We start from the raw sequence: 27,848 nt of genomic DNA on the forward strand, positions 1-27,848 counted from the left end.
ATCATGTTGCTGAGGTCATAACCACTCAAGTTTGAGTATCTACAAGGATGGACATTACTCAACTATGGACGCTCTGTAGCCTCTGGGGTAGGTAGACACGCCTCAAGTGCTTTTGCAGAAACTATTTTCATGATACTGTGCAGGAAGAATCTTGTAGCGCAAAGAATTGAATGCACATATCTCCCAAATGTGCTTATTGGATGTTACTTTTTCATGTGTCTGTGCTATAAATTAGTGATCTAGATTGTGTGTTCCAGTCCTGTCCCATGTCTCCTCCTTAAGTCAGTTCTGCTTTTCTTATTGTTCTTTCTTTGACCATGTCTGTAGGGGGACAGGCTGATGTCTTTTGGTAAGAACTGTTGTCGGATGAAAACTAGGTTGTATTTTATAATCATATGGAGACAGAGGGGAAAAACTAGCACATGTTGCAGTGGAAATTAAGATATTTAAGATAAGAGGTGGTGCATTGCACGTTTGTCATAAATACTCTTGCTTCAGAATTTAAGATGCCTAGCACCACCTCATGCTTATTCAGAATTTAAAGAATAATAATGATTGAACTTCTGAAAATGAGGAAATACTTTCAGTAATATGAGCTTGCAGTTGTGGAAAGCTGGAAATATAATATCATTTAAGTACCAGTATGGCTATGGCTCAGTGCTCTCATTGGTGCCCCAGCATTCTGAGCACCACTGGATGTTGGTGAAGCCAGCGTGGCACAGGAAACCCAGGACATCTTTGCCTAGTTTGTGTTTTAACAGTTCATGTGAAACTGCTGCTCAGAAAGCCCCTACCCTAATCTCACCCTTATGAAATAGTTTTCACACTGTGTTGTCACAATTAAAAAAAAAAAATTAAAGAATTGAAAAAGTGAAACTACATTGTAACATAAAACATTCTGAAATATTTCTGAAATAGTGACTACATCAGTGGACAAGGGAAGAGCTATGGATGTCATCTGTCTGGACTTCTGTAAGGCCTTTGACACGCTCGCCCACAACATCCTTCTCTCTAAATTGGAGAGAGGTGGATTTGATGGGTGGACTGTTCGGTGGATGAGGAATTGGTTGGATGGTCATATCCAAAGGGTAGTGGTCAATGGCTCAATGTCCAGATGGAGATCAGTGACAAGTGGTGTCCCTCAGGGATCCGTATTGGGACCAGTACTGTTTAATATCTTCATCAATGACATAGACAGTGGGATCGAGTGCACCCTCAGCAGGTTTGCAGATGACACCAAGCTGAGTGGTGCGGTTGACACACCTTGAGGGATGGGATGTCATCCAGAGGGACCTGGACAAGCTCAAGAACTGGGCCCACATGAACCTCGTGAGGTTCAACAAGGCCAAGTGCAAGGTCCTGCACCTGGGTTGGGGCAACCTCCAGTATCAATACAGGCTGGGGGATGAGGGGATTGAGAACAGCCCTGTGGAGAAGGACTTGGGGGTACTGGTGGATGAGCTGGCTGGACATGAGCTGGCAATGTGAGCTCGCAGCCCAGAAAGCCAACTGCATCCAGCAGGTCGAGGGAGGTGATTCTGCCCCTCTGCTCCGCTCTGGTGAGACCCCACCTGCAGTCCTGCGTTCAGCTCTGGGGTCCTCAGCACAGGAGAGACAGGGACCTGTTGGAGCGAGTCCAGAGGAGGGGCACAAAAATGATCAAAGGGCTGGAACACCTCTCCTATGAGGACAGGCTGAGAGAGTTGGGGTTGTTCAGCCTGGAGAAGAGAAGGCTCCGGGGAGACCTTGTAGCAGCCTTCTAGTATATAAAGGGGGCTTGTAAGAATGATGGAGAGGGACTTTTTATCAAGGTCTGTAGCAATAGGACAAGAGGCATAGGTTTTAAACTGGAAGAGGGTAGATTTAGATTAGATATAAGGAAGCAATTCTTTAAAATGAGGGTGGTGAGGCACTGGCACAGGTTGCCCAGAGAGGCTGTGGGTGCCCCATCCTGGAAACATTCAAGGTCAGGTTGGACGGGGCTCTGAGCAACCTGATCAGTTGAAGATGTCCCTGCTCACTGCAGGGGGGGTTGAACTAGATGGCCTTTACAGGTCCCTTCCAACCCAAACTATTCTGTGATTCTAAGATTTATGGTAAACTGTGGATCAGTATAATGTGAATTATTTTTTTTCAGGAGTTTTGTAGGAGTTTTGTTGTAGCTGTTGTTTTTTAGGTTTTTTTTTTAAATTAAATTATTTTACCAACCATCTTCAGTATTATTACCTTTCATGGGAAGCAAATCCTTGTGTAGCTTTGACCAAACTACTTGATGACAAACTTTAGTGGATCTCTTAAACTAGTTATGAATCTCTTTTCTGTGATCACACATGCACAGAGTGGGGTTAGGGGAAAAAAGGTTTACCACTTGCTGAGTAGCCATGACTCAGCTTCAGTTAAGTTATAGAATATAAATGAAACGTAACAGCATCTTCAGTGTGTAGAAATCTGTGTCTCAATTGTTTCAATTACTGTAAAAAATTTTTTAAGTTACAAATTTGCATTTTTTTAAAACTGCTTCTCCCATTTACTACCACTTCATACTCGTGTTTTCATTCCTTTAAATTTATGATACTGTATTGCAGATCGCTTTCCAAAGATGGTCTTACTAAAATCTCTTCTCTGAAAAAAAGAGTTCTCATTTATTTCCCTTTTAAAGTGATCAAACTAGGCTGCTGTGTAGTTTGTTAGGGTGTGGTCTCTCTTCCCATAAAAACTAGTTAAAACTAACAAGCTGAAACAATGAAAATGTGTGGAATAGACTTCTCCTTTCACAGAGTTGTTCCTTTTTTTTATTCTTTTATTTCCCTTGTATTATACGCCCATGTACTGTTCCGAAGTCTGTTTTTCCCTCCGTTAATTGTTGGTGGAAGACTCTCAAAGAGGAGGTTTTCCCTTTACTGTCATCTTTGAAACACCTGCAGAATTAATTTCTGTCCTTTTATCTCTAGTGATTCATATTCAGTCAATGGAGAAATACTTTGTCTCTTGAAATAGTAGTGAGCATGCTGGTATGTTAAGGGAGCATGTAATCTATATACTGTGTATATATATGTGTGTATATATATGTATATAGTATAAATTCTTGATTTTTCCTTAAATTGCCTGGAAACCTTTCAGGGTATGGCTTTTAGCCTCAGTTTGCTGACTAAGCTTTCACAAATTTCTTGCTTTGCCAGGAAAGCAAGCCCCCTTTTCTTCTGACATTTTAAGTCCAGCTGCATTGTGTATTTTTAATAAAAGGATTAGGTAGGAAGGATTACTCCACCCATGTTAATTGCGTTCCTCTAGTTGGGTGTAAATTATATTTCTACCCTCTGGGTGTGTAGTAATTGACCCAATTATTCATAGTTTCAGTGGCATATGTTACAGTACTTTAGATCAGAATGTTATCTAACTTGATTGTTCTTTTCTTCTCCATATTCCATCTCTTGTATTACCTGGTGATCAGCTACGTTGGAGAGACAAAATTGAGATAAACGTAAAAGCATGTGCCAAATGTCCTTCTTACTTTCTTATGTAGAAGGAAATTGAGAGTATTTTTCATTTTGAACGTAACATGAAGTCTTGTGGCGGTTGGAGATTTTTCCATGGGTTTTAATATTTCTACAGTAGTTTTTTATAATCAGAGTATTTACAACCATTATTCATGGTGTTTCTTAGGTGTATTCATAGATTTTTCAAATTCTACATTTGCCCTGGTTGGCTAGTATCACTAAGATTACTGCGTTTGAAGCCACAATATCCTGTCTCTCATTTTGTGTTGAGAAGCTACTATTGTGTTGATTTCCCAAGATGAAATACGAAGAAAGGTGTAAACCATGTTATGAATTATGACTTTGTTTAGAATATAGGTGTGTGTTTAAAAACAAAACAAAAACCCAAACCCCCTTGTATTAATAATACAAGTTTATGCCCAAGGTAGGTTTTAAGTGCAATACTAACTGGATTTGTTCTAAACAGTATTACGGGATGAACTATTTAAATTTGTTACAAAAATTGGCAGCTCACAGTTGTCAGGACTTAGGCTTGCTTGAACAGTTAAGATAGAGAACAAAAGGGGATAAATATGTAGGAAACAAAGCTTCATTAATTGTGCTGCTATCAGACCTTTCTTTTCTTGGCATTTGATGCAAAAATTTATTATGGGTCCCAATTAGCTGTTCCATTGCAGGCCAAGAATATGTACTGTATGAGCGACATACAGGTAATGTGATTTCACCCCTCCTCCTTTAACCCATGAAGGGTTTTTTCCCTACAAATACTCAGGTTGCCATGCTAATGTTTTTTGGTGGTTTTTTTTTTTTCGGTGCCAGCAAATTTTCCATTTTTTCTGTTTCTTTTCCTGGAAAGATATTTTAAGTCCTATGTACAAATCTACTTCATGTGAATTAACTGCCTCAAATATATACATTTTTTTTTTTTAAAAAGTAGTGTTATCTTCTTGTGACCAATATTTTTAAATGTGGAAATCTCTTTTTAGGAATGCTAATGACTGCCAATGAAGCCCCTAAAATGAATATCTATTATATACCAGTAAGTAATACACATTGTTGCTGATATTGCTCTTTTAAAACTCAGTTGTTTGGTGCCATTCAGGTATTCATGTTGGAAAATTACTTCTGCAAATTCATGTCTACATCCTCTGACTTTTCATGATAAAGAAAATTCAAGCTAACCATAATTAGTTAATGTAACATATTGAATTACTGAAAAAACAGCCAGTAATTTGCCTTTTGCTACCAGTTCCAAAACTGGCTGGTGGCAGTAGGAAATTCAAGTGGAGCTTTGCCAGAAAAAGTAGGTTTTTGATAGCTGATCAGAAAAGAATTCTTCAATAGGGACTATATAGCTTACTTTCAAGATGATAATTTTGCTTTGTTGTGAAATAGTTCATTACTGTCTTTAAAATGTGATATATAGTGACAGAGTCATGACAGTAAATATTCCCTGTTCTCGCAAAGAAATGTTGTTGTGTGGCTTCAAGTGTGGCTCTTGGCTGTAGCTTCTGCTCAGTGCCCTACTTGAATTGCAGCTTTTCACTTGAGAAGCTCTTCACTTGAAGGGCTTAACTGTAGGTTGTCTCTATGTTATATCTCTGCAGGTTGGTTTTAGGGAGACTTAACAGCAAGCCTTCTGGTGTTAGGGTATGGTACAGAAAACTACACCTGCATTTCACTCTTTTGTTTTTGATTCTACAGTGCATTCACTAGGGGGTTTTTGGCCTGGTAGGAGATAAATAGTAGGATATATATGCGAATGTTATGTGCAGAATAGCTGACCAGACTCTAAAAATATGTACAGTTCTTCTTAAGTCATTTCATTCATATTCTGGACAAACTATAAGAGTTGTTAATTTTGAACTATTTTTTTAACTGTTTTTTAAATCAGCCAAGAAGTCTTCATTCAGATCATAAATTTTAAATTAATTGTAAGTTAATTTTCTTTAGTTTATTTCTGGGTCGTTGTCATCCGCCTGCCCCCTCCCCGCCCCTGTATGATCTTGATTACGTTTAAGGCATTACAGTGACCACACCAAGCTGTGTGGTGCGGTGGACACGCTGGAGGGAAGGGATGCCATCCAGAGGGACCTTGACAGGCTTGAGAGGTGCGCCTGTGCAAACCTCATGAAGTTCAACAAGACCAAGTGCAAGGTCCTGCACATGGGTCACGGCAATCCCAAGCACAAATACAGGCTGGGCAATGAGTGGATTGAGCAGCCCTGCAGACAAGGACGTGGGTGCATTAGTGGATAAAAAAGTGAGTATGAGCCAGCAATGTGCGCTCACAGCCCAGAAAGCCAATCGCATCCTGGGCTGCATCAAAAGAAGTGTGGTCAGCAGGTTGAAGGAGGTGATTCTGCCCCTCTGCTCTGTTCTCATGAGACCCCACCTGGAGTAACTGTGTTCAGGTCTTGGGCCCCAGCATAAGAAGGACATGGACCTGTTAGAGCAAGTCCAGAGGGGGGCCACAAAAATGATCAGAGGGCTGGAGCACCTCTCCTATGAAGACAGGCTGAGAGAGCTGGGGTTGTTCAGCCTGGAGAAGAGAAGGCTCCAGGGAGACCTTACTGCAGCCTTCCAGTACTTAAAGGGGGCCCACAAGAAAGCCAGAGAGGGACTTTTTACAAGGGCACGTAGTGATAGGACAAGGGGTAATGGCTTTAAACTGAAAGAGGGTAGGTTTAGATTAGATGTAAGTTCTTCCCTGTGAGGGTGGTGAGACACTGGAACAGGTTGCCCAGAGAGGCTGTGGATGCCCCATCCCTGGAAGTGTCCGAGGCTGGGTTGGATGGGGCTTTGAGCAACCTGGTCTAGTGGAACGGGTCCCTGCCCATGGCAGGGGGGTTGGAAGTAGATGATTTTTCTTTGTGGCAGAGGCACTATATGCCTGTTGTATGTACATGTCTAAACGCAACAGTATACCCCTCTGAACAATTCTGTAGTCTGGTTATGTTTACTTGTATTATTAGATTTTTGCATTTAAAGAAAGGTAAAATTTTATACACGAGTTCTTTGTGTGTCACTTGTGTTGGGTTGTTCTTCGGATGTAAATTATCTGTTTCTCTAATTCAGCTCTAACCAACTTATATTTTGTTAACTGGAGCTGTTCCATACTTTGGATAACAAAGGGCAGGGGGACAACAAATATTTTTGTATTTAAGACGAAGTATTAGCTGTAGTTAGAAGCTGAACACTGTTTCTATTTACCTTGTTCTTTTTAAGGTTTAAGGAATAGCTCTCCAAGCATTTTTTAGTCTGTCGTCTTTTTAATTAATGGATTGAGTAAGACAAACTCCCAGATTTTCAAAGTCTGATGAGTTTTTAAAACTTGAATGGACTAGTTACTCAATTTAAGTAATTCAGACAGAAAAAGCATTCCTTCTGTCACTAAAGGTAAGGTTCAGCTTCTCTCTGAAAATTGTGCACTGAGATTTTTTTGATGCAGGTGTGCGATACATGAACTTTACAGCTATAGTACTTTATAGGTGCATATCCAACATTGCCACTTAGCCAAAAAATTATTTCATTGTCTTGATTGTCACCAGCAATGAATGTTTGTTAGAACTTGTTGTAGACAGTAGTATTTTGAGTATTCTTGCATATACTGTAAACCAAAATGAAAAATACTTTTTACTCTCAAAAATCTCACTCTCGTAGAATCCTTTGTGAATACTGAATTTATGTTTCTGAAGTCAGATAAGTAATTTTTAGCTAAGAGATATAAAAGCTCCATATTAGATTTCAGATCACTTAACAGACACTATTGAAAACCTAAATATTGACTAATACTATCTAGTAATTTTGTAGCATGCAGGCTATTCTAATGAAAATTAACACAAATCTTTTCTTAAACCATCTTCCTTTGTCACCGTTCTCTGATTATTGGTACCTGAATCTGCCTGAACTTGTTTGGATCATACCTTTTTATGGGTTTTACATTCACAGTGACACATGAGTATACAAACGGACCCAAATGATGAATGTTGAAGCATAAATGCAGATACGAGTTCTATTTTTGAAATACTGTTGTGTATAATAAAATTATTAAATTTGCTTTTTGAATAAGCTAAACTCCTGTTCACATCAATGGCTTTGAGTTTGAAGGCTGCTGAAGAAACATATCTTAAATACTGGCATGACTTTTTTTTTTTAGTCAACAATCTATAGTTCGTTTCAAAACATGGATTGCTTATTTTAGACAATAGAAAAGTTAAAGGTAGAAGTGGATAGGTGAGAAGAAGTTACTCTGAAATAGACAGAGAAGTCTCATGCTCTAGTAAGTGGCTTTTTTTATCCTGTCTGCCTTTTCACGGGCAAGACTGAAGGGGCTGGCACAGATAGCTTTGTATAATTGAATGGTTTCTTACTGCATTTCCTAAAAATCAAGTATGTAGCTCACTAAATCTGTTTTGGTTGGCTGTTTTGGTTTTTTTAATCTTCTTTTTAAATGAAGAAAATATAAAATGGAGAAGTTGTGTCAGCCTTAAGCTGCTCCAGGGCATTTGTTATTAAGGAAAACTCAATGTTATTAACGTGTTCATGTTGCAGTTTTATTCCTTGATCTTTTGGGCTAGTTATTTGAGCTCAGAGATGCACACCTGTCCTTTGGTTTCTGTGTCAGTAGATTAGTAAGACATGGGTTTTTTCCATCCTTGGAACACAGTAATTCCTTGTACAGGCGAAGATGAGTTTAGTTGCATGTGTCTTTGGAGCAAAACTTTAAAGAACTAGTGATTTGCTGTATTACCTGATCTCTTTTCATAGTCTCATTTTCTGGCTTTTTCTAAGAACTAGGATTCCCTGTTTTTCCAATGAATAGCTTAATTTTCTATTTGTTTGTTTACTTTGAGATAGACGTGAATACTACTTAAAATGCGTCCTCTGTTTTTGAGATGTTGACAAGAACTGAGTTATAATTCTTGAATTCCACAACAGAATAAATGCCTGGGGGAAGTGCTACTACTATAAAGGACAGTTGTGTTTCAGAGTTCTTGGAAGTACTTTTGTGTAAATAGAATCCATTCGATTGCCCTAGACCCTCATTGCCCTGTAGTGCTACTAAATATTCTCTTTTTTTTTTTTTTTTTTTTTAAGTCTTCGCTGGAACAGCTACAAGGAATTAACCATGGCTATGGTCAAGGAGGATACTTAAAATCTCAAATGTATGGTGCTGTGCACTAGCCCTCTAGTTTACAACCTAAGAAAAAAGTCTTCAGGAGAAGAGATGCACAGAAGTCGGAGTCTTACAGAGCAGGAGTGCATATGTACGTGGATGGGTGCAGACAGACTCAGCATCCTCTGTCCTTGATTGAAGTTGGCCAGACAGTGTAGGACTGTGCCCAGCCTAATATACCCTGCCTCTCAGCAGGTTTTATTAGTGTGGGCACAGTGCTGTGCTAACACAGCTACATGAATTGTGAACTAGAGCTGGCTCATGTCCGGCCAGCTTGGAGTACGGTCTGACTGAGCTCATGTCTGACTGAATTATCTGTGTACATGTGCCCATTCTCTCCATTGTTAATGCCAAAGCTAAATTTCCATTGCAAAACCAAAAAATGACTCTTGAACTTCAGGATTATAAAAGAGTTGACAACGGGTATCATAATATTGTCTGTAAATGAAATGGCATGCATCAGCTTTTCCTGCAGAATTTTCAACAAGATAGGTATGACATTTGAGACTAGGAATGTCTGAGAGAACGATGCATTTCTTAAAAAAAAATTTAAAAAATCACCCCAGTTATTTCTTTTGTGTGCAGAGCTGTTAGTAGAGGGGAAAGAAGGTGATCAGGTGATTTTTGGTTTATTAGAAAGGACAGGCAGGTTTGCTTTTAAATGGCAAGAAGATGCCTTATGCAGGTACACAGTGCAGAGAGTGAGTAAAAGCCAAATTGAGTCTGACCATTAAAATGAAATGTTTGTTTTACATAGGTAACATCTTGAGTGGCTTAGCTTAGAGACTTTGTTTTTGTTTTATTTTGTTGGGCTTTAATGAGGGCAAGTGCCTCTGACTGGAATTGGGCTGTTTGCCAGTAGTTTAATAGTTAACTTGCAGTTTATGCAAACATTTGGAACCTACTTCTTGCCAGCTGGCTTCCTGGTCTATCACTTTGATGTGTGCCTCGGGAAGGTTGAAATGAAAGTTGTGTGTGCCTTGGGATACTTTTCAGTCTACTGACTCAGAAATGTAAGTTGAGTCAATAGTGCAACCAGGTCCTGGCCAAAGAAGTGAAGAGAGGAAGAAGCTCCACTGACTCATGGTGGTCCACTGGCCTGGGATCTAAGATGTGTCAGATTCTCTTAAGTTTAATTGAAGCTGTCAGCTTCCATGGCATATAATGTTCTCTTTTCAGGTTGTACAGAAAAACCCCTACATGTTAGCTCCTGGATGCTCAGGGTGGAAAGCAAGGGCCATAGGTGTTATTTATTCTGAGTGTTTACTACTGGTTACATGAACATGTCTGATCTTAGCACAGACATTTCAAATCAGTCCTGTCTCCTTTATTGGACTTGAAACTTTGGGCTACATATACATACTGAAACTGAAACTTGCTCTATTCATTAGGCTGTTAAAAGAAGAGAGCAATTAAGCGTGTAATTAATTGAGTGTAATATTCTGTGTTCTGGATTTTTTTTACTTTCCTGCAGTCTTGGCAGAAAACTCCCTGTTGAGGCTAGAAGCAATGTACTTTTGGTGTAGAGAAGATATTAAGCTCCTTAAGAAAAATAAATCCTGGAGCGTCTCTGGCTTCTTTTCAGGTGGTTTTGGAAAAATCATTTGATATCCTAGCACTGTCCTAGTTCAGGGTTGTTGGAGTTATAAACTGGAAATGTTTCAAGGGCAAGTATTTCTTGCCTACTCAATGATTCAGTTTCTCCAAGAATATCTTTATAATGGGTCTGGTTTCTAATACAATACCTGCTTTGGATATGTGGATCTCTTTATAGCTAGAAATATTTATGAATTTTCAAATTGGGTGGCTTTTCAAGTAAACCAGCCATTCCTGGTATTTCTTTCCTTTCATACATGCTATTTTAAATTATTTTGTTTATCCTTTTTTTAGGTCCTCTACTTGCCTGGTTTAATTACTATTTATCACCATCTTTTTGTTTTGAATATGCCTCAAAAATGCTCATTCTTAAAAAAAAACCATGGTTTTTCCTTAGATTTAGAAAAGAAAGTTTTAGAAAAACTGTAGAAAAAGCTAGTTTTTCCTTAGTAGTTAATCCTCAAGTAACATAATCACAGATTAAGGCACCAAATTCTACGAACTTGTACTGAAGGAGATACAAGTGAAGGCAGTTTTTTAATACCTTAGTTCACCCCCTTTATTTCTTTCTTGATACTAGTTTGGAACAATTCGGGATTGTAAATTAAGGATGAACATGCTTTGGTTCGATTGTAGGCTTCCAGGTTAGCTGTTTCTAAACCTGCTTGTGACTGAATTGACCAAAGAGTTGTGTTCAGTTCAGTCACAGACAGAAAAAGCATTTATCTGAAATAGATTAGTATTTTCTCTCAGCCTGGTGACAGAGTGCTCTCACTAGTTCTGTACAAGGGGTTATGATCATCAGATATCTACCCTTACAGCCTGTCATTTTTCACTTTAAAAGATGTGGGAGGTTTCTCATGTGTGGCACGTTCCACGCTTACCTCTATGGTCATAGCCTTTCAGAACAATTTTATCACTCTAAGTCTTAACTTTCTCATCCTTTCATTATTTTAGGGTCTACTGATTGTCTTTTTTCTCCCTTGTGTCTTTATATGGTAGGGATACAATTAGAGAGAAACACCTATCCACACCTTGTAATTCATGCCCTTAAGACCAATTAGCTGTCATTTAAATGGTTTATGGGTGCTGTGAAGAGTTACAGAAAGATATTCTGAACTGATTTCTGGCTTCTGCATGGCAAAAGCTATGATGCAGATGATGCAGTTCTTTGTATATTTGTGGCTGGCGTTTTGACATTAATAGAATGGATTAGGACTAGAGTGTGAGATTTTGATTTCTTTTAGGACGTTTTCATGTCTTTTGATTGGCAGTATTAGGTCATTCTGGGTTACTGCTGCCTCAACTGTCTTCTTGAAGTTCATATGATGAGGCTGTATTTTTTAGGAGACTGTTGTTAATCTCCTTCAATACAGCCCTTACCTAAGAAGTTTTAGGTAAAGTGGAAAGCAGCCATGAAACTCAATTGTGCTAAGAGATTTTTTTTCTATCCTGAAACAATATATAGCGTAGAAAAACGTTTCATTCCCTGGGAAAAAATGTTGTAAAATAGAAATATAGTAGTCATGACATAGAATGGGAAATGTTGGTCTTTAACCTTAGCTTGCTCATTTTGAGAACTGTGAAATGACTGGAAAGCAGGGTTGTTAGGAAGTAGCATATTACAGTTGTACTTTGGGGCTGCCAAGTTTAAAAGAAAAAACTTTCCATTAATAAAAGGACACTTGAGTGCATCTTTGGCCTTTAAGCTAATTCTGAGTTTTGGTATATCAGTCTTTTAGAACTGTGTGTTCCATCCAGAACAGTCTAATCCTTTACACAGAAAATTGTGCAAACAATATAAAAAGAATGCCTGGTGAATGATATATTACCTATCTCTCAGTATTTACAAGCATAGGAAAAAAGTTGTTTATCTTCACACACAGAAATGTGAGCTTCCTACTTTTAACCTAAACACTTTCAAACTGGAAAGTAACATGCTGGGCTTATTCCCAACAAAGGATATCCTCCATTTCCCATGCACTGGCTGAGAGACACTGTACCACTTATCACGCATATATAGAAGGAAAATACCAACGTGCAACAATCAGGAAACAATTTCTGATCTTCCTGTAAAACTTGTTTGAGATGTTTTTGGTGCTGATGATGTACTAGTTCAACATCATGTATAGATTATGAAGGTGTATGATCCCTGCTTACTGCTGTTGTGGATGGTAGTATGATAGGCAGTATGTCTTCATTATTTTTTAATAGATAGCAGCATGCTGACTGTTAAGTCCATACTTTCTTATAGTTTACATCATACCCTTCATAGAGCAGGGGAGAAAACTCTTCAAAGCAGTTTTACTGAATTATGGTGATTGCTCTGCCAGTTGATTGACTCACAAGTTTTCTAGTGTTGTGACTGTTTCACAAGCAATTGGTAGTGTGGGACCCTCTGTTCTTGAGTTCCTATTTTAAGAAAACAGGTTTCAAGGGGGGAGTGTGCTCCCCTTTTTAAGTGGTAGAAAATTTAAGCCTTGAGTATCTGAAAGGTATTTTTTATTTCTTAAGTTGCGCTTGTTCCTTCCTTTGGGCCATCTATTCTTCACCTGGTTTCTGAAAACTTAGAGGTACAGTTGCTCAGCTTCAGTCAGTGAAGAGAGAAGCAGTCACAGATAATGAAAAGATGTAATTGCTGAAAGGAAGTTTTATACTATACTATGGTCTATCAGTGTGTAATAAGAATTACTGTCTTTTTTTAGCTTTTGGATCAGAAAAGACAAAGCATGTGAGAATTTTCTCTGTGATAATTTCAACTAAGTCTTTATTTCATTATATTTGAAAGCAGAGGCAAGTGACTCGTGGCTTATCTGTATTGTAATCTGTGCTGCACTCAGTAGTGAACCAAATGTGTTGTAAGTTATGACTATTTTATACAAAAATACTAACAAAGTTGTGAGGACTTAAGACTTCTATCACACAAACCTGAGAGAGAAATAAAACCATCAAATACATGAAAGTTTTCAAATATATATTTGAAAGATGTTTCCTACTCAAAGAAAATTACTTCATACATTATATGAAATTTCCTCTCTCTAGCATTATGCTCTGTAAAGAGTAGGTTGGTTTATGCTGAGGTTATCTTCATTATCTGTCTGGAGGAGTTGCACATTCCCAACAGGTAGTTGCCTTTCCTTCCCTTTGTGTTGTCTGGCAGTAGTTGTATAAACTCACAGAGCAGCCTTCCTCCCAGGTTTGCAAAGAGCAATTAAGCTGCCATGGTAGGGAGTTATTAGAAGCTCACACGTTCCTAGATTTCTAGTAGTTTGTCAGTTATGTAAGGTAGATGTACAGCTGGATTTGCTTTTACCTTTATATCCGTAGCATCCTTCAAATTTCTCTAAAATGCAGGTCATGCTCTGAACTCCAGTACAATAAGTTTTGTTTTCATGACTGTAAAGATATTTATGCTGCAACATTCCTTGGCATCTGGCTTGTACTGTGAGAGCCCTGTTGTTCCTGTCCACTTAAAAGCATGAGAGGCAAGTCCCCACACAGTGTGACGGTTGGAAATTTTCCTGTCCCGTCAGAGAAGTGGAGAAGGGGACTTGGCAGGATTTTGCATTTCTGGCTTATTCTTGGTTCTTCTTACTTGTTAATTTAGATTGCAATTAGAGGCTATTATTTACATACAAAAATCAATGAATGTGTTACTCTCATCTCTATTAGTAGTGCAAGTTTTTGTCCATTGATGGCCCATGCCCTTAGTATTGCAAGAAGTGCTATTATATTTTGAGAAACAAATTTCTGACCATGTTGGAACAGGTGAAAGCTGTGTAGAAGTTCTCTCCTTGTGTAAGAAAAAGGCCACGACAGTTACGAAGTCTCCCACTTGCCATTGCCTTTTCTGCCTCCCCTGCAGTCACAATTGTAAATGCAGGGGGAGAGCTTTGTGAGGGATTTATTCTTCAAAGAGTATCGTGATAGGGTGGGGCTTTTTTTTGTTAGACTTCATATAAAATGTGGAGGGGTGTGTGTTTGTGAGGAGGGGGTTGTGCTGGTTCAGTGCCATTGAGTCACTGAACAGTAAATTGGCTTCATGAAGGGTCTAACAAATGCCAGAACCTATGCAAAGGAATTGGTAAGAGCACGTAGTCAGATGTGGTAGGGAACGGGATGTGTGGATGGCCAAACTAAAATGTGGTTGCTGCCTTTTATCATCAGCAAGACATTAAATGAGCTGATCGTACCTGATCTGCACCTTTTTTTTCCATGGATAAAGAAACAGACCATCAGCAGATGTTCACAGCTAAAGAAATCCTGTGAAGTGAGTCTCAGCTGAACTTATTGCACAGTATTTAAGTGTCTCTATTATTACAGCAGATATGCTATAGAAGCTGCTGTATTAGAACAAGAACAGACTTTCAGGAACTTTTAATTCATTTCCAGCTGATATTTATGGGAAAGTGCTTGAAGCGGGTCGTGCTTGTAACACATGCTTTGAGAAGTCACTCTCTCCTTACCTCTTGAGCTTCATTTGATAAGTTGACTTAATGCGAAAGTAGTGGATTCTTGTACTTCAAGTTTCTATCTATTTTTCTGACCTCAAATTGTCTCAGCTCCAGTTGTCTAAAGATCTAAAATGTGCAGGGAGTCTGATAAAAAGTTCCATGGCAATAGTGACAAGTGTTTTATCTTTTATGTATGTCAGCATGTCAGAACATGACAGGGACACTGGTGAAAGCATCAGACTCCTTACTCTTAATGCCACAGCTGGTAAGTTACAGATGGCTTGTGAGAAGTGTCCCTTTTTCTTCCTGTCTTGTGAGGAAGAAAACTATTCTGCTAAACTTATTTACAATTTTAAGGAGTAACTTTCTTTGCTGAAATATTATTTGTTGTTCCTGTCTTGGAGGGCATTTTCTTCCCCAACAATATGAGCAATAGGACTGTTGCTTCCTTTGAAAGATGATGGCTTCACCAAGAAGACTCTTACAGTGAGAGCAGACCTGTGACTGGTTAACAGACTGTAATACCTGTCAGACCAGAGAATATGAGATTTAAAAAAAAAAAAACCAAACACAACACTATAAAACCAAACTGCTTAGGATTAGAAAAAGAAGTACTTACTATCTGATAACTACCAGGGCAGAAAGATTTAGTATCTCATTCCTAGAAGATGTGTGCAAGTTCCTGCAGCAGTTTTTGTTTAACACTGGGAAGATCTTAAAAGCAACGTTTCCTTGAACATGCTCTCTAAGGAGTAAAACCTCTAAATTGTTGATTTGGCAGCTTCCATAGCATAGTGAAAGGTAGGAAAACCAACCTCTCTGATTAATGAATCTGCCAAAAATGTCTGGATGTGCTGGAGTTAGGATGAGAGAAAGAGCCAATTGGTTGTATAGTTCAGTAAAATTTATGAGTGTGTGGGCTTAAAACCAAATGCAATGCTGTTGTCAGTAGTATGCCAAAAAAGAAAAATGTGCGGCTCAGTCTCTCTTGGTCATAGCTGTACTCCAGTGAGCTACTTGATGGCTATAAAAGCATCAAATCTACACCATATAATGTAGGGTGAATGAAGGCATGAAATTATGAAAAATGAAAATATATGGGAGATTTGTTTGGAGTTTATTCCCAAAACCTATTTAATTTAGAGAATTAAAGAATTTCATTCAGTACACTAAATGGAATTACTCATGAGATTAACAGGGCACAATTGGAGTTGACTGTAGACCGTTCATAGGGAGAAAGTAGATTAGAAAGGAATGGCAGAATAAAATTCAAAATCACAAATTGTTCGGAGCATGTTGGTTGCTGAGGGAAACACTGTATATGGAAATGTAGTAGATAAAAACATAACAGGTAACGTGATCCCAAGGCTCCTTTCTAACACAAGCTAATTTCCTGGGCTCTCTGAATCTCTTGGGCTGGGTATGACTGAAGCCCAAAAGCACAGAAACAAGAACAGAGAACCACAACTTTTCATGCCTACAAGCTAGAAATAATCCATCTGATTTTTGAGAGTTACCAATTGCAATTGATGTAACCTTGACTGTTAATGAGGTACAAAAAGGTGTTCTTTCTTCTCTTGCCTTTTCAATGCATATAGATGGAAACTTTTCAAAGTTATTACATATTGAGATCGGTCTAATTCTTAAAATGAGAGAACAAAACATTGAAAACAGTACTCTTAAAATGAATAGTAATTAATTACTCATGTAATTGCATTAATTAAACTTGGCTATGCAATTAGGGAGCTAATTATGTTTAAAACACAATTGCACATTTCAATCACTGCCCACACCCTGGGGATCACCCATTTTTTCCTCCTCCCTCATTAGACCTTCTGTAATCTCCTTCTCCTGTTAAATGGTGTGATTGAGGCTGAGAACATGCATGCATAGATGTGCATTTGCTTTCTGCAGCAAATGTGTCCTGTTAAAAGTTTAAAATGCTTTTTATTGTGCCATTTTATTAAAAAAAACCCACCAAAATTAGTATTTTATTATTATTATTCTTTGTTGCCTCCAAAGAATCATTTTTGTCTCCTACAGGTAAATATGTACATGAAGTCATTGAGTCATATGTATAAAATATATTTAATTTAAAGAAGTTATAAACTAGAAAAGAATCTCTCTTTGTTAAAGTGCTTTAAGTTTGGGTTTGGTTTTTTGTCTTTGGGGGGGGGGGTGGGGGTTTTGGGGGGGTTTTGGGGTTTTTTTTGGTGGTTTTTTGTTTTCTTGGGGGGTTTTTTATGTTTTTTGGGGGGGTTGGGGGATTTTTTTGGGTTTTGGGGGGTTTTTTGGGGTTTTTGGGTTTTTGGGGTTTTGGGGTTTTCGGGTTTTGGGGGGTTTTGGGGGTTTTTTTGGTTTTGGGGGGTTTTGGGGGTTTTTTTGGTTTTGGGGGGTTTTGGGGTTTTTTTGGTTTTTTTGGGGGGGTGGGGTTTTTGGGTTTTTTTGGGGGTTTTTGGGGGGGGTTGGTTTTGGGGGGGGTTTGGTTTTTTTTGTTTTGGGTTTTTTTGGTTTTTTGTTTGTTTTTGGTTTTTTTGGTTTTTGGGGTTTTGGGGGGGTTGGGGGTTTTGGGGGGCATTTTGGGGTTTTTTTTTGGTTTTGGGGGGTTTTTTTGGAGTTTTGGGTTTTGGGGGGGTTTGGGGGGGTTTTTGGGCGTTCTGGGGGGTTTTGGGTTTTGGGGTTTTTGGGTTTTGGGGTTTTTGGGTTTTGGGGTTTTTGGGTTTTGGGTTTTTTTGTTTTTTGGTTCTTGGGGGGTTTTTGGGGGGGGTTGGGGGGTGGGGGGTTTGGGGGTTTTGGGTTTTTTTGTTTGTTTGTTTTGGTTTGTTTTTTTTGGTTTTTTGGGGTTTTTTAAATGGGAATAGAGAAATGGAGGAGCTTGCTTGGATCATGGGAGTCTAGTCCCATCGTGTCACAAGCAATCAGATTGTATAATCTTTTCCATGAATATGTCAGATTTAATCTGAAAATTAGTTGTTTGTTTCTTCCTCATTATCTCTATTAACAGGCTGTTCAAGAGTCACATTCCTCTGATGCTTAGCTAACTTTTCTAATTTACAGTGTCACTGTGATAACTTTGCATGTATTTACTCTTGTGCAAGCATTACTGTTCCAGAAATCATCCTAGCAGCCTTTCCTGTACTTGCTACAGTTTGCATTCACGTATGCTGAATATTATTGCCTGGAGTTGTACAAGATATCTCCACTGAGTCATTGTTCCTATCCTATGCTAATACAATGGCTTTATATGACTATTTTATTGTCGTGTGATCAGTTGGTATCATTTTTTCCTATTCTGTTCTTCACAGCTGATGGCGATTGGCTATACATTTCCTCCAATTTGCAGCATCTTAGTTTTCAAGGTCGCTTTTTTCCCTGAGAGATTTTGACCCTTCTTTTGTGCTGTGTCATCAGCAGATTTTATTGGCATTTTCCTACTATATGTGGCAGTCATTACTGAAAATATTTAACAGGATAGTCCTTGGAGTTTCACTTGCAACCTACTTCTTGTGCAGTAACACCCCTTTCAGCATAAACTATTTCTCATTAGCCAGTTCCTATCTTGCCTTACAGTCATTAAAATTCTTGTCTTACTATTTTGCACAATACACTGTAACCAGAGCTCTGTTGAAGGCCTTAAAAATATGCTATTTTTGTTCTAATTGACATTATTCAAATAATATGGCAGTGAATGATTTAACTAGTACATTTTTGCTACCTGATAGAGGTCTTAGAGTCTAACTTAAAATCCATAGGAGGTACCACAACAAACAATTTGAAGATTTTTGAAAGAAGGTTTTACTTCCAAAATACATTATGAAAGAGCAGTGTTGTGATGTATTTTCATACTTATTTTTTATTAACCGTATTATTATGATATGGCATGATACGGCATTAACGTTAATTTTTGTGAAACTGGAGTTTCTCTGATGCTGCCTGTTGCTGTCTTGTACAGCCACGGCAGCTTATACTTCTGCTTTCCAAAGTCTTTGGAAGTGTTTCGTTGAATGATGTCCATATACATTAAGTTAGTCTTCTAGAGGGAATTCAGGCAGTGTAAACTTTGCAAATTCTAGTTAATTATTTTCAAACCTGATTTATACTGTCTGTGAACATTTTGCATATTTTTGATTGCTAAAATACATCAGTGAAGGTTGGGAGGAGTTTCTGCTGGTTGAGTCTTAATATATTTTGACATCTTATTTACAGCTGATGAGTTTATCACTGCCTCGTATGAAATCCTCCAGGGACTTACTATTTAATAACCTGAAAAATAGATTTTGGAACCTGTTTTGACTCCCTGAGAAGAAAAGAGCAACTGTTCACTGGTGTAGAATTGGTCCCTGAAACCTTCAAACACATACTTAACATACGTCTGTATGTGCGTTCAAAGTCGTTTAATTTAAATCTCGTAACATCTGACTCTGGAATCTCCTACACATCCTGGCCTTCTTTTAAGTCGTTGAGCATGTTTAATACTAGTTAGGATTAGACTCAGTTTTTCTGTGGCTCTAAGGGCTCTGCGGAGCTGGCTGTTCCAGATTCAAGATAAGGAACATCTCTTGTGGGTTGGGAGTAATACCTACTCTGTCCTAGGGTTCATTAATTTCAGGGGAATTACGGGCCAATGACAGGTTGATACTTTTTACAGAATTGCTCAGGAGTTAGGCATGGCTGTAAGTGCAGGGCATTGCAGAGCTGTGCTGCATAAGATTTGTGGTGCTACAGGACTATTAAGTTAAACGTCTTATAAAATAGAATACAAAGAACTGTGGTTTTTGAAGTTATTTTACAATATTTTAAAAATATTTTTCTGTCAACATTTTTCTCTCCCTTTTCTTGAACAGTTTGGCCTTGCAGTTGTCTCCGCTCAGTTGCATGCTTGATTACTCATCATATTTTGTGTTTTCTGCATCTAAAGTTAAAGAAAAAAAGACATTCTAATGTGTACTAACAAAACTTTGGCATTAGAAGGCACAAAACTAATAATTATAAAGTCCACATCTTTACTTCTTGTGCCTTGGTATAAGACAGGAAAGGCAATGGCGAGGTGTCCGTGTTGGCTGTGTGCCGCAGCGGGAAGGCTCCTGTGGTAAGTCCGGCCGCGTGGCTTGCCCGTGGGGAGGAGAGGGCTGCGCTGCCTGGCTGCTCCTCGTCTCCAGCCCGGCGTGACCCATCTTGCAGCATGGTGGTGGGACACGATGTGGGATAACTGTGTTTTGATCACCTCATGGGTGCAGTTCCCAGTCGGTTGAGGAGGAGAGCACCGGGAGGGGAGAAGAGCAGGAGCAGCCCACCCAGCTTGCTGCCAGTGGAGTCCAGCCTGCAGGTGAGGCTGCTCTGTTCATAGGCAAAAATATTTTCAAAGGCGGTCGTCTGGACTTTCACCAGCAGTTGGAGGAAATTGTCTCGAGAAGTGGTTATCCTACTAAAAATAGAATAATAATGAAAATAGCAAAAATATAGGTTCGGTCACTGTTGGTGATGATGTCTGGTTTTCCTATCCTAAGAAATATTTGAGTAAAAGCCGAGTGTAGATGTGCACTCATTTAATAATGATTTTCCCATTAGCTGTGTGCAACTTTTCTAAAACTTGCAGGGAAACCTATTTGATATATCATAAATATTGTAAAAATGAGATCTGTCAGTTTGGTTGCATATGATTACCTACCTCGATAACATTTTCTTATTCTTGCTTTGAATTCCAGTGCTTTTTTCTCCCTTAGATGTGGTAGAATTGTACATTCCCAATCAAAATCGACAAGTATATTAATTAGCCTACCCAAATTCCACAACTTTGTGGCTGTTTGCTGGTTTTGGCGGGTACTGCACAGCAGGCTGAGGTGGTGGCAGGGGTCCCGAGGGGTCCCACCTGTGCTGCTGCGCACCCGCTGTATGGAAACCCGGGAACTGGGGGGGGAGGCAGGTTTCACCCATGCGCCTCATCCTTGGTGGCCAGGTGCGGACCAGCCCTCTGAACTGTCGCATTTGTACCTGGGCACAGGAATGGTGGAGCCTGCCGTTTCAGACTGCTCTCGGCACCGTCCTGGGATGTCTGTTGGTTGACAGTGGGTGAGAGAGGAGCATTAAACTCCGCAGTTAAAATGCAGTGGCAGTTAAATTCTGTGAAGAATTACTATTGCAAGAGAAGGACATTTCTTGTTTATGTTTTTGTCATTGTGGCTGGTATTGTTTGCCTTTTCTATCTTTAAATTTCTTCCTAAGCTTTAAAAAGTGTTCTGTTTTAACATACAAAGCAAAGCTCCTAATGTGTCTTAAAATAGGTAGGCAAGTGGTTTCAGTAGGGTGGGAGAGAGGGAAATAAGGCAATAAAACATACACAGACATCTCTGTAGGGTTTTCCTTTCTGTCAGTTTACATGTGAAATTTGAATAATGGTTGGACTTTCTATTTTTTCCTGGTATTCTGTCACTGCTTTTTTCCGTTAATTATTTTATTTCCCACCCACCCCCTTGTTTTCTATGATCTGATCATCCAACTCACTCCACAGATTATAACGAATAATCGGGTCTTTTGGTTTTATGTGTTTTTTGTGTTTTTCATGGCACAGGTTACGTGCTATGAAAGGCTTTACTCTCAATATCAGGTTTTGAGTACAGGGATACTTGGAACAGTGAGTGGAGCTACAGCTGAAGAGCAGATTAACTGTTTTCCCCTTATTTGTGAGACTTCTGCTTTAGTTATACGTTCAAAGATTTACACCAGTCAGGATCCCATGGGGGGATTACCCTGACTGCTTGGAATGGCCTGAATTCTAATGAGTAACGTGCGCTTTGTAAGGCTTGAGCAGGTAGTGTCATAGACGTGGAAGTGATGAAAAAGGTTTATTGAAGTGATAGAGATCTTTACATCATGTGTCAGCAAGATGGAATGAAGGGGAACTTTTTATTTAATGGGAATGGACATGAGTCAAGGATTCTCTAATCTCATTTCTAATGATCTTCAGCAGAGAAACTTGTACTTAAATTTTGTTACAAGCGAAGTTTTGTTTAGTTAGTAAGCAACTTCTTTTTTGTAAGAAGGACAAACAGTTTCATCCAAAACAAAACTATAGGTAAACTTTAGAGAAGATTCCTCCACCCCAGTCATGCTTTGATGTTCTGGTAATGAAGCACAGATAACTGATTTCTTGAATGGCATGAAAACCAGTGGTACATTTAATATATCTAGACTGCTTTCTTATTAATATGAAAGTTTGGCGTTTAGATTTGAAGAAGTGGGTTTGGGGGAGATAACTGAAAAGTTTAAAATCTGGATGGAGAGAAAAGCTTCTGCAATGTTGGTAAGAAATCAGTATGAATGTTTTAGAGTGTTTAAGCTGAGTATTACTGGAGCAGACACAGGGATTTGGTTAATTCATTAAGTAGGTAAAGTCTTTCCTGTTAGTGACATCTTGGGTCTTTCCTTAGAAGCTCTTACTAATTGGAATAAACTATGCAGCACTGTAAAAAAGTGCAATTTTTCATTTGGCATGTTGTGGTTCTCAGCTAGTTCTGAAATCTTGCCAACATAAATTGTACTTGATACATAGACAATAGTGGTCTAGAATACTGGAATGTTACAGTCTAGAATATTATGGTCTAAAATACAATTTTTACAATTTTTTGTGTATAGTTGTCTTCAAAAGAAGACTTTTGAATGAGTAGTAACACACTTTTTTAAATGAACAGCATTATCTCATACTGTTACCACAATATCATGTCAAACTATATGTATTTTATATACATAAAATCACTTCTGCTTGTTTCCATAACCAAATAGGATCTTAAAATGTTGTTGTTGAATCACAACCATTCTTGTAGTTGTGTTGACTGCAGAGTTTTTAACGTAAATTTTTAGCAAACAAATCAGAAGCCTCATCCGAAGTCCCACTCTAGGAGTTAACTGGCCACTTTATGTTCTGAAATGTCAGATGATTTGCTCTAGAGAAAAAAATGTAGCATTGGATTTTTCCATTCAGCTAACTCGCCTACTAAAATAATAGTACTGGAACAGCTGAGTATGGCTGCATGCATCAGGATAGAGAGGAATTTCAATCAGAACAGTGGGAGGGAAAAGTGAAGGGAGCTAATTGTTAACTTGGGAAATTGGAGGAAGCTTATATGGAAAAGTACATTGATAGTGCAACATAATATTGTTCAAATAAATCCTTTGCCTCATGGTGGAAATATGCAAGCTTTTTAGTATTTCCTATTTTCTGTTTGTACAGTCTGGGTTTATTGTTGAATAAAAATACATGAAATATACCTGTGGTGGTTTAACTAAAATAAATAGGGCAGAATAGCATTTAACATGATTGCATAGTGAACCTAATGAGTTCAAGATCCAACAGTGCTTTACAGATTAGTTACTATCTAATGCAATTAGTTCATCATTTTATCTATAACGTTTGGCTCTGAGCTTTTAATAAATTAATCAGACTGGGACCACTTGAAACAGTTAAACATGAAACCTCTAGATCGTTGGTCTCAAATAAATGACCTAAATTAAAATAACACTTGCATGATTTATAGTACTCCTTATTGGTAATGCAAGCAATAGGTTTAATTGTGTTCTCTGACTGCTGTTGCTTTTAAGGTCTGTTTTAATTTCAGAGGGAATCATTCTCTATTCCATTACAGCACAGTAGCTTGAAAGCCTAACTGTAGGTTTTTTCTCTAAGAATATACAATGTTGCAACTTTCTATAATATCCACAGGTTTTAGGACCTGCCCCAAAATGGTGTTCCTTCTTGGACAACTTGACTGAAGAACTGGAAGAGAATCCAGAGAGCACAGTTTATGATGATTACAAATTCGTTACCAGAAAAGACCTTGAAAATTTAGGTAAAACAGTTGAATATCCTCTTTAGCTGACTTCTTTGTTCAGTTTTTTATTATTTACACACATAAGTTTTGTAATTTTGATGTGACATATGAGTGTGTTGTGTGTGCTTTCAGACACTAAATGAAAGGCATAGGAAGAGAAGTTGGTTTAGTTATCAAAATATTTTTGAGGTACTCAAATAGTGTGGTGGAACTCACAGCAAAATCTGCCAAAGGCTATCCTATTTGAATGTAGTGATTTCCAGAAAATACAAATCATTCTGGGGCTAATAGAAACAGAGTTTCAAGGAATTAGAGTGCTGAAAGTTATATAGCAGAGAAGGTAAGCGTGCTTCTCCCAAGGTAGTTAGTCCTTTTCTGTCCGCTGCGTGTTTTGATTGCAGTGCTTTGCTCCAGTTTAATTAACCTCTGAATATGGGAGTTGGGTTTGGCCTGGCAGGACGCCATACAAGGAGGAGGTCATCCAAAGCACCTGCATCTTCAGCATTACGAGTTCTAGAGTAGATGGTCTGAATGTAGCCCACAGACCCCTATCCCAGTCGTAAGGGAATAAGGTAATGTGGTGTTATCTACACAGAGACTTGACTGGGAATACTTTTTCTGCTTTAAATTCGCTATAACTTAATCAAATTCATTTCCCTATAGATGCAGGCTTTCAAATGAAGAACCAGCTTAAGGGATATTTTATATTTCATATGTTAGGGTTTCTTTGTATTACTCGCCATTAGCTGGAGGTACTCTCATTTTGAAATACGCAGGAAGATTGTTTCCTGCAAACAGTTAACAAAATTTTTAGAAACAACTTTGCTTTCTGAGATGCAGAGCAGTTTCTCACTTCTGGTTTTTTGCAATTAGTTCTAGAAGAATTTTGTTAATTCTTAATTTCTAAAGATTCAGGGTCTGTAGAGGATATTTTGCTTTTCCTTTTCTCAGTCCTGGAATTTCGTGAAGATACATGGAAGGAAAATCAGAGAACTGTTAAGTATTTTCATTTTTACTTAGGTTAGGGCCTAGGGTGACAGTTTTATGACCTGATGTGGTACTGTATTTTTTTCCAACATGTTGGTTCTTCAAAGATAGTGACCCAAGGCAAAACTCTTTAATTAAAAACTTCTCTATACCACACTAAAAAAAGTGATTGTCAAACACCTATGGACTTTCAAAAAAATCCTCTCAGAATTTTTCTTCATGAACCTTTAAGGAGCATAGTACGTGTGGGCGTTTTTAACAAGTGCACAATAACAGTTATGACAAGAAAAATGGATTTTCTTGCTGTGAAGAAGCTCGAATTTCTTGCTGGCCAAACTGATTTTTTTTTTTTTTTTAATGTTTTTACTTAGTCTTTATGTAATGGATGTGACTCTTAGATTGATGCGTTGCATTAGCAGTGCTTGTTTGTCTTGAATCAGGTAGGTGAAGTGGCTAGCTTGAAATAGCAATTCTTTGTATATGAAAGCTCTTTGAAATCCTCTGTAACTTTTTTCCCAGGCCTTTCTCATCTCATTGGATCATCATTGCTCAGAGCATATATGCATGGCTTTTTCATGGACATAAGACTTTATCATAAGGTAAATAAGGCTGATCTTTGTCAATTTTTACTCTTAACGATAAAATATGTGTGTTGGGTTTTTGGGGGGGGGGTGGTGGTTTTTGTTTTGTGGGGGTTTTTTCCTCCAAATAACAGACTGTCTCCTGTATTAATGGTATTTTCTTTTTACTTCCTCCTGCTTGTTCAAAGGCAAAAATGATGGCCAACCCCTTTGCCTATGAAGAATACAGAAGAGAGAAAATAAGGCAGAAGATAGAAGAAACACGTGCACAGAGAGTTCAACTAAAGGTAAATCCTGTAAACAATGAGTATAGTTCTGGGAAAACTATTCACAAAGAGTAATATATTCTTAAGTGTATCTCAGAGATGTAATGACTTAGGATTTGATTCTGTTTATCATCAGAGACACAAAGTAATTTATAGAACTTTTTGAATGGAACCGTAAAATTCCCATGCGTGTGATCCCCACAGATGAGAAAGCTGTAAAAGAGCAGCTCTCATCACATTTGCCACTTGAGTGAGTAACCCACTGGTAAAACTTGTAGTTTCTACTTCTGTCATTGAACTAAATGATTTAAGCCATTAAAACACTGGATAACTCTGGAAAGAGAATATAAAAATAGTATCGCGTTTGTAACTAGTAGCTTTCTAGATTGAATTTGTTCAACATACAAGGAAAAATAGTTGCTTGTAAAGTACTAAAGCTGATGCATTACAAGGAAAAAATGATACAGAAGTTCTGCTTAAATTTTGTCCAAGTGCTGTTGCTTAACTAATACCTAGAAATATTTGGAACCAGTCAAGGAGCTTTTCAGCAAGAGTTAGAAGAATGAATAATACCCTCTTCACCACACTTACGAATGTAATGCATATAGGGGTTTGCATGTGTAAAAGAGTAATTTACTGATTAATTGCTTTCCTTTCTTTAGAAACTTCCAAAAGTCAATAAAGAACTTGCACTCAAACTGATTGAAGAAGAAGGAGAAGAGCAACAGGTTACTAGAAAAAGGAAACAGAAGGTGAGCTTTTGTTTTGGAGACTTCTCTAACTGGGATCACAGAAATAGTAATGCTTACAGTATTGATTTTTTTGTTGTTGGGGCTTTTTTTGTTATCTGGCCAAACAGATTCAAAGTTCCATTGTTTCTGTTTCTCATAAATAACTTATTCTAGTAGGTGGCTTTAAGGTGTACTTCACTGTAGCTGCAGCACCAAAAAGGCCATGTAGTAACTTAAAGCTTAAAATGATGAAATATTCACTGTGAAGTGATATGGGCTTCACAGGACTCCAGAAGCTAGCTAAATGCGGAGTCAATACCAGAGTTGTTCAAAAAGACCTGTTGTTTGCATTTGTTGGTATCTTGGTGGTGGCCATGACAAGATAGACGTTATCTGTAAAACTGAAGATACAATTGCCTGTCTTTGTGCGCACAGTTGACTACATTTTATAAAATAGCCAAAATGGTTTGCTCTTATGCAACCGGAATTCTTCCTGATGTTCAAAATAATCAATCTTTATCCTAAGCGAAGTCTAAATGACCAAATGAGTTAATGTTTAGTATCGGGGTGTGGGGGGGTTCTGTAAGTAGCACTTCATAGGTGCTCATTCTCACAGGCCTGTAGCATTTGTGAAAGGCAGGCATTAGCTTCATGTGGCATCTAATGAAATCCTGTGTGTTACAGTTACTAGGAATCATGAACTACTGAAAAAGTAGGTGGTGGTAAAACCTTAAATGCAGACTAAGCCGGTGTTATGATGGAAATATGAGTTCAATAAATGGGGCCTGATTTGTCTAGGAGTACATATAAATTGTATTATTAAGTGGACTAGAAAGAGTATATGTAAAAATGCATGTTCTGGTTATTTTCCTGAAATGGCATTAGAGTCTTATGAAAAGCAATTTATTTTAGGCTTTGGGATTTAATTTTTGGCTGTGTGACTGCAAGTCACACATTTGCAACAGTTTCTGTGTTTGAAATCTACATTTGTTTTCTGTTGCTTCCCCCCCCCCCCCCCCCCTTTGGGTAACAAGGAAAATTCAGTGCTAGGGTGGGATAAATGTGCTGGTGTAATTTTGGCAATGTTGAAAGATCAGCTTTTTATATTAAAAAGCTATGTACTTAATGATTTTAAAATGATGACAACAGGTATTTGCAGAAGCTGAAGTTGTAACTTGAACTGTTCCTAATTCAACAGTAGCATAATTTAAACTGAGTTCATTTTATTTTGACATGAATGAAACTGCCTTTTTCATTCCATATGTGAGGGCAGTGAAGAAAAAGTGTGTAAGGTGTATAGAAACACTTAATCTTATGTATTTACAGTAAAACAGTAGTAGCATTGCATAAAGACATGTTTACCTTGATAATTTGTTGTACATGTTGTACAATCATCCCCGTCAGGCAGGGTATTTACCTTGGAGGTACTGCTGATTAGTGAATATCAACACGTCTCCAGACTAGCTGGCTTGAATGTATGAGAAACATTAATTCAAAAATATTAGTAATTGTGTATTTAAGGTGTCTATAGTATGCATAAAGAAAACCAACCTGTCTTGCTTACAGGTAGCTTAGAATGATGTTTATTTGATCTTTGTGAAAGTCATAAAATATAATAAACATAAATCTTGATTTTATATGACCTGGAAGGAACTGGCATTTCACATGCTGCTTTTGAGTTTGGTTTAATTAAAAAGGTGTTACTTACTTTACCAATGTCCGTTTCAGAATT

At 38.1% G+C, this 27,848-nt stretch overlaps 1 protein-coding gene across 2 annotated transcripts in view; it reads left to right on the forward strand.

The window, feature by feature from the left end:
• The window catches only part of NOL10 (nucleolar protein 10), a 54,984-nt gene that overhangs the window by 17,061 nt on the left and 10,075 nt on the right, over positions 1-27,848 (forward strand). For both annotated transcript variants that reach the window (XM_052809391.1, XM_052809392.1), the window contains 5 exons: positions 4,484-4,536; positions 23,443-23,569; positions 25,058-25,137; positions 25,308-25,406; positions 26,048-26,137. In XM_052809391.1, the coding sequence (XP_052665351.1) occupies positions 4,484-4,536; positions 23,443-23,569; positions 25,058-25,137; positions 25,308-25,406; positions 26,048-26,137 (449 nt within the window). The remainder of the gene's footprint in view (positions 1-4,483; positions 4,537-23,442; positions 23,570-25,057; positions 25,138-25,307; positions 25,407-26,047; positions 26,138-27,848) is intronic.

This window comes from Harpia harpyja, chromosome 15, assembly GCF_026419915.1.
Source record: "Harpia harpyja isolate bHarHar1 chromosome 15, bHarHar1 primary haplotype, whole genome shotgun sequence".
NCBI classification, from domain to species: domain Eukaryota; kingdom Metazoa; phylum Chordata; class Aves; order Accipitriformes; family Accipitridae; genus Harpia; species Harpia harpyja.